Source organism: Hydra vulgaris, chromosome 09, assembly GCF_038396675.1.
Source record: "Hydra vulgaris chromosome 09, alternate assembly HydraT2T_AEP".
Taxonomy (NCBI): domain Eukaryota; kingdom Metazoa; phylum Cnidaria; class Hydrozoa; order Anthoathecata; family Hydridae; genus Hydra; species Hydra vulgaris.
In genome coordinates, this window is record NC_088928.1 from 64,112,285 (window position 1) to 64,124,303 (window position 12,019).

The following is a 12,019-nucleotide window of genomic DNA, read 5'->3' on the forward strand; positions in this document are numbered from 1 at the left end:
GTAAATCCCACTATAGGTGAACATCACTTTTGTGAAAGATCAAATATAGTACATATATCTAATCTCAAATCGAATAATGTAGCGAATATTAGTTAAATATAAAGTATCAAATACAAGACTATAAATTTATGTGGCATTTAAGATCATTAAAATATGTGGTATTTTCCACCTTGATCCCATGTGGGATTTACCATATGAAAACCATATGGGACAAAATAATAATCCCCACATGGGCTACAGGCGAGGAAAGACACGCGTATTTCATGTGCGCTTTTTTACTGGGTTAGAGGAAGGCACGCCAAAGTTTTACGGTGTCGGGTTTTTAACATCTGAACTGTTTTTAACTTACGAAAAAAGGTAAAAATTTTATAACAATTTATCTAGAATATTACTCTGTCTGCCAAAACCAAAATCTTTAGTTGATGTATGCAAACTCACTGCGTCTATTCTGACTCACTGCGTCTTACCTAATTAAGTCAATGCATTTATGAATCTGTAGCACTAACCACTAATAAAGTCAGTGGATATATGTTCACTTGTCTTAAAAATAACCATAAAAGGATTTTATTTTCATTTAAAGACTGCCTGCTTGACCCAAAATTTCGAAGGTAATTTAGGCACACTCCGATAGAAACTAAAAACTTGGACGTACTCTTGGTCTATGTTGTAAATCGCGTCTCAATAAATATATGATCTAGTATTTGTTTATTTTGTGGAAAAAACAACTCCAAAATAAACAATTTGGATAAATACGAATAAATTTAAATCACATTATATAATAACTTATATATTGTTTATACAAAATCTTTCAAAATTTTTAAATAATAAAACTTCTTTTAACCAAAAACTTGAAAAACATTTGGATGTCTTTAAACGAAAAAGAAACAAGCGCAATTCTAAACTAAATTAAGTTATTAACGCTATCTTGTAGAGAGTTGTCAAATTTGTATAGTAATAAAAACCTGCTTTAACTATAGTGTTGTCAATAAGCAGGAAGAGATGAAGAAAAAAAGTAAAATGCTTTATCCAGTATACTTTAATTACCAGAAAAAAAAACAACATTTTCTCAAAACCATGTAGATTGTGCTTGGTTCATTTACGTTTTTAAGGCATCCTTATAATGTTTCAAGTTACACCATCCACAATAATAATAAAACAAGTGAAAAAAATCTTCAAAGTACTAAATATAATAGCAATTGATATATTTACCTGTTTAAAAGTACCACTAAGTTCAATTGCAGTTCTCCCCGGTCCACAACCTGCATCTAAAGCTGTATCTAAACCAGTCTTATATTTAAGTGCAGCTTTTATACACACTTCGGCAATATGGAGAGGAAAGTTCTTAACAGACAAAAGTCCTAAAAAAACAGATTTTATTTCATAAAGGAGTATTTTAAAAAATATAATGGTTGTACCATAAACAAAAAAAAAATGTTTTATTTCAATAATTAAGTGCTTAAGTAAATTAAATAAGCAATGTATCAATTAATTGGGAATTTTGAGTAAACCAGGCATTGGTTTATTAAGTGCTTAAGTAAGTGATTAATTTAAGAAATAATTCGTAATCAAATATTCTATAATTAAAATTGTGTAAAGTTAACATGCGTTGTTCAAAATAAAATAGATATTGACGACTTTTTTTTTGTAGTTTATTCCCTTCTTTATTGACAAAGCGTAACAACCTGAAAAAATTGATGTCGTGCAGTCACTAAAGAATTTTTAGCAAACAAGAAGTCACAAAAAAAAAAAAAAAAAAAAAAAAAAAAAAAATTTTGCTATTCTAAAATAATCACTGAAAGAGTAAAACATAAAGAAATAAATGTTTCAAGTATGAAATAAATTTTAATTAGAAAAAAATAGTTAGAAAATGTTTATTCTTTCGTTCTTTAATTATTGACGTTTTGCAAATATTTTCAATTATTTTTCTGAATAAAATAAACTTTAAACTATATATTTAAATACAACTCAAAATTCTCTTCAAATTAACGAAAATCTTAACTCCTTTTCCTCTTAAAATAAAAATAAAATTGAACCTCTTGACTATTTTATTAGAACTTTTTTTTAAATAACTCAGTAAACATTGGTTAAGAACTATTAATAAAAATAACTATGAAATAAATTTTTTTACCTTTTTTAGTGAAAATTTAGAAAAACACCAATTTTTACAGTTTATATTATTAAAATAGAATTAATAAAAAAATTTAATAAAATTTTCAGTTCATAACTCTATATAATAACTAAATTTTACACAATGCTTAAAAAGTTCTTACCATCTCCGTAATGAAACACCTCGTATGATTTTAAAATATTTTCATCTTCGTAATATTGTGCAGTCGTCAATATATCTTCATCGTCAACTGAAGAGACATGACTATTCTTTATAAAATCAGAAACTTTTTTCCAAATAGATAAGTAAGATATGGCGTATTTGTGTTTGTTTCTAGTCTCTCTGTAGATGTGTGGATGCTCGCTAATATTTTCCAGGCACTCAAAATTGTTTTTTAAAACGCTTAAAGAGTGATTGATATCAAATAATTCAGTACTTACGTCATCAATGCTACCTAATACCAACAATCCGTTTATTTTTAATCTTTCGGTTATTTCAAGCAGTTCCTCGTGCGCATTTTTGTACCTGAAATCTGCAACAACTAAATCATAATCTTTTAAGGTAGGCTTCATATTTTTGTAGTCAGCTTGAAAAAACAAAATTGTGTTGTTTTTTTCCTCTAAAAGATTTTTTCCACATTCATCAGGTTCTAGGTGGTAAGATTTTGACTCTGTTATCTCACCTTCTAGTTTCTGAAACCAGCTTACTGATGAATCGCGAAGAAGACTTTCTAAAAGTTGCAAGTTGTTTGCAGTTTTATCTGTAAATTCAATTTCTAGATTACTGCAATTTCTTAAAATTTCTAATGTGGCTCGTCCAGCTCCCCCATAAGCTATTAAAATTTTAAATTTATTTTTTTGATGATATTTGCGAATATTTTGGTTAATAATCTCAGCAGTTTTACTTCCAAGGATATAAGGCCAATTTAAAACAGGTTTCTTTTCAACCAAAGTTTCTCCATTAAAATCAGTGTAGTGCTCAGTCAGTTTTTCTCCAATAACCAAGTTATCAAACATTTTGTGGACTCTAAATTATTTGGGTATATATTCTAAATTATTTGGGTATATATATGTATATATATATATATATATATATATATATATATATATATATATATATATATATATATATATATATATATATATATATTCACACATAATTCAACATAATTACTAACTTGAATAAATAATTCGTTTCTTTAATCGTTTTAATTACCTTCAAATTTTTTTTTTATTAAACTGTTTAAAAAAATGCTTCCGAGTTCGAATTTTTTGTGAAATTATTGAAATGAAAACAAAAAAATTATCGTGTTGATAGTTAAACCATTTTAACTAATATTGATTTTATCTTGCCAATTGCATGACGTATTTCTATTTTTTGATTTTTAGGGGGAAAACCTTTTATCACAATTATCAATAGAAGTTATAAAATCAAGACTACTCAAACAGACACGCTAGCAATCAGACGTGTTTAAAAATATATATATATATTTGAAAAATACATATAATTAAAAAGTATATATATTCTAAATATATATATATATATATATATATATATATATATATATATATATATATATATATATATATATATATATATATATATATATATATATATATATATATATATATTAGGGTGAAGCGATTTTGAAAATTTTTGAAATTTGATTTGCCTGAGCAGCAAATCAATATCTTTTGGTGAAAAAAGAACATTACTCTTTTTTTTTTAGTTTAGATGAGTTCTTGAGGTTCCTCTTTGGATTCTAAATTTTTGATGGGTCCTAATATTGTTTAAATTTTTTTTTCTAAACTATATCAACTTGATACTTAAAAGAAGCAAAATAATATGCTGATTTTGAAAATAATATTTGTTTTGATTAAAAAATTAAAATTAAAAAAGTAGAGTTGTTATTTTCATTAAAAACCCCCGTCCTCAACAAAACGGGGGTTTTAAGGTATATTTTTGCAAGTATTTTTTTCACTAAAAATTTTTTTAATAAAATTATTATTTATGAAACAAGCATGCTTTTGTGCCATGTTTTTTAAATTTATATATATATATAAATATATTTTATATAGCTCTTCCCCCGCCCCCACTTTTTTTCGAAAGGATTTTTTTGTTTTTATTTAAGAAAGTTCTAGATATAGAAGACGTTTTATAAGAATTGACAATTGTCTCCCCCCCCCTTCCTTATTCGAAACACGTGTCGTTGGCTCTGTAAACATGCAACCAGTTATGTTAAAACACCTAAAAAAGATAAATAATACTCATCACTTATTGGTATAACTCCAAAAAAAAAATCTTTTCGTAGATTCCCTATTATGCGATATGTGAACTTAACCTTACAGTAAATATAAGTGTATTATGATATCTTTTTGTAATTTTTGGCTACTGCAAGCGCAAATTGCTTTGGTGAAAGTTCAACCAGAAACATTTTACGACCTTCCAGACAACTCTAGCAGTTTAAGAATATTCTAACACTATTCAATACAAATTAGAAACTTTCTCGAAAGCAAGCAAATTTCAAAACATCGTTTACCTGGTAACATTGGCAAAGTTTTTGTGGTCACAGAGGCAACGATTTTTGTGGAACAAGTGTTATTTTCTATTTATTTTAGGCAAAACGTGTTAGAAAAATATATTTTCAACACAACGACAAAATAAAACTAAAAAGTTTTTTACATTGTGTAACCAGTTCAAAAATTATACAAAGTACTTATAGACATTCAAGGGTTAATTTAGACATTATTATTATAATATTAATATGAGCTTCATTTACCAAGTTAACAGCGTACTTTATTAAACCCTAGAGTTTTACGATAGAAAACTTTACTTCCGAGAGTTTTAACTAGGGATGTAACGAAGCCAAGAACTTGTTGCATTTGCTTAAACTTGGTGTTTATAATACTTGTGGGATTGTCGTACAACATTTGCACAACAAATTTGTTTTACAATGGAAAATAGTTGTGGAACATAATGGAACTAAGTTGTGCAACATAAAGTCGGTTGTATAATGAATTTTATGTTGTAAAACAATCATTGTGTAAATAGAAACAAAATAATTCCTGCAAAAGTTTTTGTGCAACAAAATTTATTTTTTTACAATTATTGGAAAATAAGCTTAAGTAATTTTACCTACCAAAAAATAATTTGCCGAAGCCAATAACTAGGCATACAACAGTGCAATACAAAATTCCGAATACGAAGCCGAAATTTCGATACATCCCTAGTTTTAAGCCTATTTTTTCATAAATAGAATAAAGATTACTACACGTCTGTAAATTTAACAGTTTAAAAAAATAAAAACATTTATTTTTATAAACTGCTACATTTTTGTAAAAATTTTATGCTATAAAATTTATTATCATCTTATTCAGAAAAAGATTCTTTACAACATGATCAAAAAATATTTGTGAAAAGCTTAGTCAATATTTAATTAAGATCAAAAGAATAAAGCAAGGAGTATGAAAACTTTAAAATCTTGAATATTTTAAAAATACTGCTAAAACCAGAAGACATATTTTATTTAAATGTAAATCGCGTTTAGCTTAATACCTATATTATTTAAATTTAATATATATATAAATTTTTCTTTTGAAACTATGATCAAACCGGTAAAATGTGATGCAAATCTTTATTGTTCAAACTCATACTTGAACAAAAAATTTAAACTATCCCTATTGCAAGTTGGCGTAAGTTGATGTACGATCTACATTGATGTATGACAAAAATATACGTAGAATGAAATTATTAAGGACTGGGACTAGGATTAGGATAAGGTTTAAAATTCAAAAAACAAAGTAAAATAATTAAAACGAAAACAAAAAAATTTATTAAACAAAATTATACAAAGAAATGGCATGGCTCCGAAACTTTTATTGAATCCAATTCAAATTTCAACATACCAAATAGGGTTTGGCAAAAGCCGAAAAATTTCAAAGAACTGATTTTCAGTTTTTTCAAATTGTAAAACCAGATAACCGGTTTTAAACTACATTTTTATTAATAACCGAATTTTTATTAATAACCGGATTTTTATTTTAAAAGCGAATTTTTATTATGGCCGTACAAATCCAATGTAACATACAAAACTGATATACTGAAATTAGATCTGTAAACTGTATGTTTTAATGCACAGTGAGATTTATATCTTTATTTATTTATTTTTTTATTTAATTCAAATCTAATGAGCTTGGATCATTTTTTCTTTAAAGCCACTTTTTTCCTTTCCCGTCATTCTTTTTTTGTGGCAATAATCTTTATTTTACTATTCATAAAGGAATATTTTTAACTAAAAATTTTGCATGTGATATACATTTTTATATTTATATGTTTGTTTTGTCTTCTACAATTTTCATATATATATACAACAAAATAAGTAATGGCTGGAGCAAGAAGAAGACGTAATTCTGTCTTATCACCGAGCCCCATTTTTATAAAATCGTGATTTATAAATATCATATTATATTGGCATAAATATACAAAGTAGTTATTAGTAATTGCTAAAATGCTTACATTATCTGCAATTGCAAAATGAAAAAGAACGTAGCTGCAGTTGTAAAAAAAAACGATTATATACTTGTAATAAAAAAAGAGATATATACATATATTTATATTGAGAGAGTAATATCATTAATAAACTTTGTTATGGTGGATCGTGATAATAATATTTTTTTTAAATAACTTTTTTAAGCTCTCTTGATTTTTTATTAGAGCTTTACTTTATTTAAAAGAAACACTTAAAATCTGGCATAGTGAGATCCATAAATAAGAACAATCGTTTAGATTCTTTTTTAAATCGATCAAGAGTGGTTTTTTTTTTTATTTGTAATATCTGAAAATAAATTCAATAAATATGGCCCACAATACTTAATTGAGCAGGAACTCAGTTGTAAACTTTATCATTGGACAGCAAAGTTGTTGACTGAGAACCTTGTGCTATATTTATGGTAGATTTTACTAAAATAGGTTCAAATATTTTTGGCGACATTTCTAGCTTAGCTCTATACATAAAAACTAAAATTCCGTGTAAATTTATTTTATAAATATTTAAAGCTCCAAGGAATAAAGTAATACAATAAAGGCTCACAGGGTTCCGCTCTATTAGCTCCAAATATAATTCGACATGCATGCTTTTGTTTACTATAAAGCTTTTTTATTTTTGTATGATTGATACTTGTCTATGCGATATTACAGTATGTTAGGTAACTTTGAATAAAAGCAAAGTATAAAACTTTTAGTGATTTAAAATTAAGAAATGGTTTAGCTCTATAAATTATTCCTATTTTGAAATTTTTTTTTTCAAGACTGTTTGTATGAAAATTCCATCTTAAATTTTTGTCCAATTCAACGCTTAAAAAGTCTACCGATGATTATCTTGTAATTATAGCTTTATTTATAATAAGGTTTGGTAATTTTAATGGGACGTTATTAGTTGTATTCAATTTTTGGAACAAAATGAACTTGGTTTTATCAGCATTCAGAGAAAGTTTGTTACAAACCACTCATTAACTTTATCTAATTGTTCATTAACATGTTTGAAAAGTATTTTAATTTCTTTGTGTGAATAAAAGGGATGAGAGTCATCTGCAAATAGAATAAAATTGATAAGATTTAATGATAAATAAAGATCATTTTTTTGCAGTAGTAACAAGAATGTTCCTAGAATAGAACCCTGTGGAACCCCACAGGTTATTGAGTGTTTAGCCGTTTCTTTTGAATCGTAGAACATGAATTGTTTTCTGTTTGTTAAATAGTCTTTAAAACCAAAGTAAATTTTTATTTCTAATGCCACAGTGTTCAAGTTTGCTTAGCAGTATATCATAGTTTACTGTATCAAAGGCTTGGACAGATCAATGAAAACTCCTAATGGAAAATAATCGTTGTTTAGAGCGTCCGATATCTCGTTTACAAGCTCGACTTTTTTTTGAACTCGTATTGTTTTTTATACAACATGTCGCTTTTTGTCAGACAATCATAGAGTCTGTTGTACATTATACGCTCAAATATCTTTGAGAAACAAGGCAAGATAAAAATCGTAGTCTGTAGTTTGAGATGTTGCAGTGGGTCAGGGTAACAACATCAGTTTTTGCCATGTCTAATAACATCTGTACGACTACATCAGTAGATTTAAAGATGAGTTATTTTTAACATGAATTAACTAATAAGGCATTACTTTAACCAGATGTAGTTACATACAGGATTTTTTTCAGATGTAATTACATCTGGAAAAAAAAACAAATTATTAACATTATTTTAACCAAATGTCGTTACACATGGGAATTTTTTCAGATGCAATTACATCTGGAGAAAATTCCTCCAGATGTTATTGGACTTGGAGAAAAATTATCAGATGTAGTAACATCTTTCTAAAGATGTTGTTAGGAGTCGTTCGATTTTCAGATGATATTGAACAGATGTTATTAGAGTAAAAGAAAAATACAGATAATTCGGACAAAAGTGTAGAAATAGTCTAGGACTGCTCCACAGATGTTGTTGGACAGATGTAGTAATCTTTTACCGTTGGAGTCATCTATACTCTTAAAAATTAATGTGGTTCGGGCAATTTTCAACTCATCCGGAACAACACCTGATTTTAAAGAAAGTTTAAAGACATGCACTAAAGATGTTACAATGACATCAAGTACAGATATTACAAAATTGGCACTGATTTTATCAAAATCTGCGCTTTTATTTTTTTTAAGGCTATTAAGAGCATCTCGCAATTCGTAAACTTTAAGATTAGATTCGTCTATATGCGTGCTATATCTTTTTAAATAAAAATCAAAACTTGTTGAGCTCAGCGGAATTGTTTTAGCTAAGTTCAGCCCAATATTAGCAAAGAACCTGAAAGAAGTTTCCAGAAGATTTTTGATAAACTAACTTTTTTTATTATACAGTTTTTTTGATTATTTTTTATACTTTTGTTTTTTCCAATTATTTGATTAATAACATGCCATTCATTTTTAGTGTTTTCATCTGTTTTTTTTAGTGTTTTTTGGTTTTTTCAAATAGATTTTTATACCTTTTGTATGTTGTCTCATATTTATACACTTATACGTTGTTTTTTTTAAGAATTTAACACACAGTTTTTGTTTAATTTTTGAGGATTTTTGTAGGCCTATCGACATCTAATGAGTTAAAAGTGTTTGCAAAACTGCTTAAGAAATAAATCATGTGCATTATTAATATCTTGCGGTTGTAAAACAAGAACCTAATCAATGTTATATGTTTACAAAAGTAAAAAATTAAATAATATATAACCATTTATAATACTTTAACTTAAAGTCTTTAAGTATTATTAAAGTCAAAATTACAAAAACAAATTTGTTGACGAAAAACTTGTTTTGTTGTTTAGTTACTTTAATTTGTTATTTCAGTTTACAATGTTAGTCCTGATACATAATACGAAGATATAATAAAAAAGAAGATCATAAGGATCTTATCATCGGAATCTTAAAAAGTAAACATATTTATCTATAATATAGAAATATATTGAAGGTTTAACATAATGCAAAGATACAACATATTAACATTTTAATAAATAAAATCCTGAAGATTTAACAAATACATCTTAAATGCGTTTTTAGTAGAATTTTAGAATGTTGTTCATAAAGAGAATTTTTTTTAATCTAGTTTTAAAAACAAGAAGAGTTAAAGAAGGATTAAAATTTGGCAATAATATTTTATTTCAAAGACGGGGGTGATTGATATTGAGATGTTATTTTACAATCTCAAATTAAAATAATTAAGCAACAATAACAAAGAATTAAACAACGAACGAAATAAAACAACAAACGAAAATAAAATTGACAAAATACTTCAAGTTCGTGTTACTTGTCTTTTCTGAATTGCTTTGATTGTTATAAATAAGAGTTATTAGTCTTTGGCCTTGCATTAAGGCCAAAAATTAAGGCCTTGGCCTTGAAACTTTTGGCCTTGGCCTTGGTCTTGGCCTTGAAATTTTCGGCCTTAAAAAAGAATACAGAAAATTAAAGAATTAAAAGTTTTCATTCTTTATTTTACGTAATTAACTACGTAATTAATCATTCTTTATTTTACGTAATTACTTTATTAACTTAGGTCAAAAATTTAAATCATTGGTCTTAAAAATGTTTGTTTAGGCTTCGACCTTTAAACTTATATTCTTGGCCTTGGCCTTGTAACATGCAGTTTTGGTCTTGTCCTTGGCCTTGTAACTTTTGGCCTTGATCTTGGCCTTAGCCGTGTAACATGTGACCTTGGCCTTGCTACTTTTGACCTTGTTAATAACTCTGTTATAAATATTTTAAAAATATAAATACTTTTTAAAGACCTGTCAGTATGTAATCTATTAATAATTGTTAAGAAAATATTGGAATAAATAAATCTAAATGCAATATCAAAGTGCTTTTTAAGACTAGATATATTTTCACGATATTTGTGATTTTCACGTTGCTTGTTAGCTTATCATAACAAGAAATCTTCAAACTGTTTATCTATTTTGTAATATATAATTAAAAATCGAATTTTTTAAGAAAAGAATAACCGGCTTTCTGTTTCAAGAAAACTGAACAAAAACCGGTCATCCGGCTGCGGTTTCCACTGGTTGCGAAGCCCTAATACTAAATTACCGCATATTAAGTCAACCAATAGGAAGTGGAAAAAAGGGCGGAGAACTTATAATTTTACATTTTAGAGAGCTATTTATTTAAGATTAAAAAGCAATTATGCTTAACCAAAAATAATTATGAATGTTTAATAATAAAAATCATTAGTGAAAAATTTAAAAAAAATAGTCATTATACTATGACAATGTTTTTAATTTTTTCACTAATTGTCGTATACCGTACTCCAAGTGGTACTGCAAAAGATATTATTAGTAAAATAATGTTTAACAATAAAAGTAAAAAATTGTGCATAATCGGGGATATAAATTTAAATTCTCATAAAAACTTATAAAAAAAATTCAAAAACAAAATCTTTCTATGATATGCTAACCCTAACCCTAACCCTAACCCTGACGGATATGCTATTTAGATATAATATATGTCCACTTAAAAATAAACCAACTCGGGTAACTAAAAAAATTTTGCAAAGACCTGTTTACGTTTTTTTGTGATAAACTGAAGTAGTAAACGAATTGGTTTTTTTAATAAGTACATCTAAAAAAGCAATCTGGTTATCTTGTTCTTTTTCCATAGTAAATTTCAGATTTTTATGGTGTTTGAAAAATTCTTGAGCTTCGTATTCAGAATTACAAATAGCAATTATGTCATCCACATACCGTTTACAAAAAAATGGTGCTGTAAAAGAGCAGTTATTGACCCATGTTTGTTCATGATAACCGACGAAAATATTAGCTAAGATGGGCGCTAAAGGAGAACCCGTAGCAACGCCATCTGTTTGATCGTAATATTTCCCGCCAAATAGAAAATGTGAACCGGATGTGGAAATCTGAAGTAATTTTTTAAATTGAACTTTTAAAAAACGTTTTGAGTTAGTTTTATCTTTAAAAAATAAATCAGTTGCAATGTTGATGGTTTCTTTAAGAGGAATATTCGTGAAAAAACTTTCAACATCATATGAAACAATAAATTTATTAGTTACATTAATTTGTTTTAATTCTTCAACAAAAGAAAAATGAGTCTAAAGTGCAAAATTGTTTAGGTATATATGGAGACAATAAATGAGAAAGATGTTTGGCAAGGTTGTAGTTATATGTTCCGATTGTTGAGATGATAGGTCGAAATGTTGGAAGAGAACTATCTTTACTAACTTTGTGCATCTTAGGTAACGCGTAAATTCTTGCAGGTTGAGATCCTACAGGATAGATTTTAGTGTATATGTCTTTTTCAAAACATTTAGGCTATGGAAAAAGAACGAGATAACCAGATTGCTTTTTTTAGATGTACTTATTAAAAAATCCAATTC

At 26.9% G+C, this 12,019-nt stretch overlaps 1 protein-coding gene across 2 annotated transcripts in view; it reads right to left on the bottom strand.

Annotated features, from left to right (window-relative positions):
- The window catches only part of LOC100215679 (uncharacterized), a 43,992-nt gene that overhangs the window by 3,184 nt on the left and 28,789 nt on the right, over positions 1-12,019 (bottom strand). For both annotated transcript variants that reach the window (XM_065806331.1, XM_065806330.1), the window contains exons 3-4: positions 2,271-3,133; positions 1,210-1,358 (exon numbers count right to left, since the gene is read on the bottom strand). In XM_065806331.1, the coding sequence (XP_065662403.1) occupies positions 1,210-1,358; positions 2,271-3,133 (1,012 nt within the window). The remainder of the gene's footprint in view (positions 1-1,209; positions 1,359-2,270; positions 3,134-12,019) is intronic.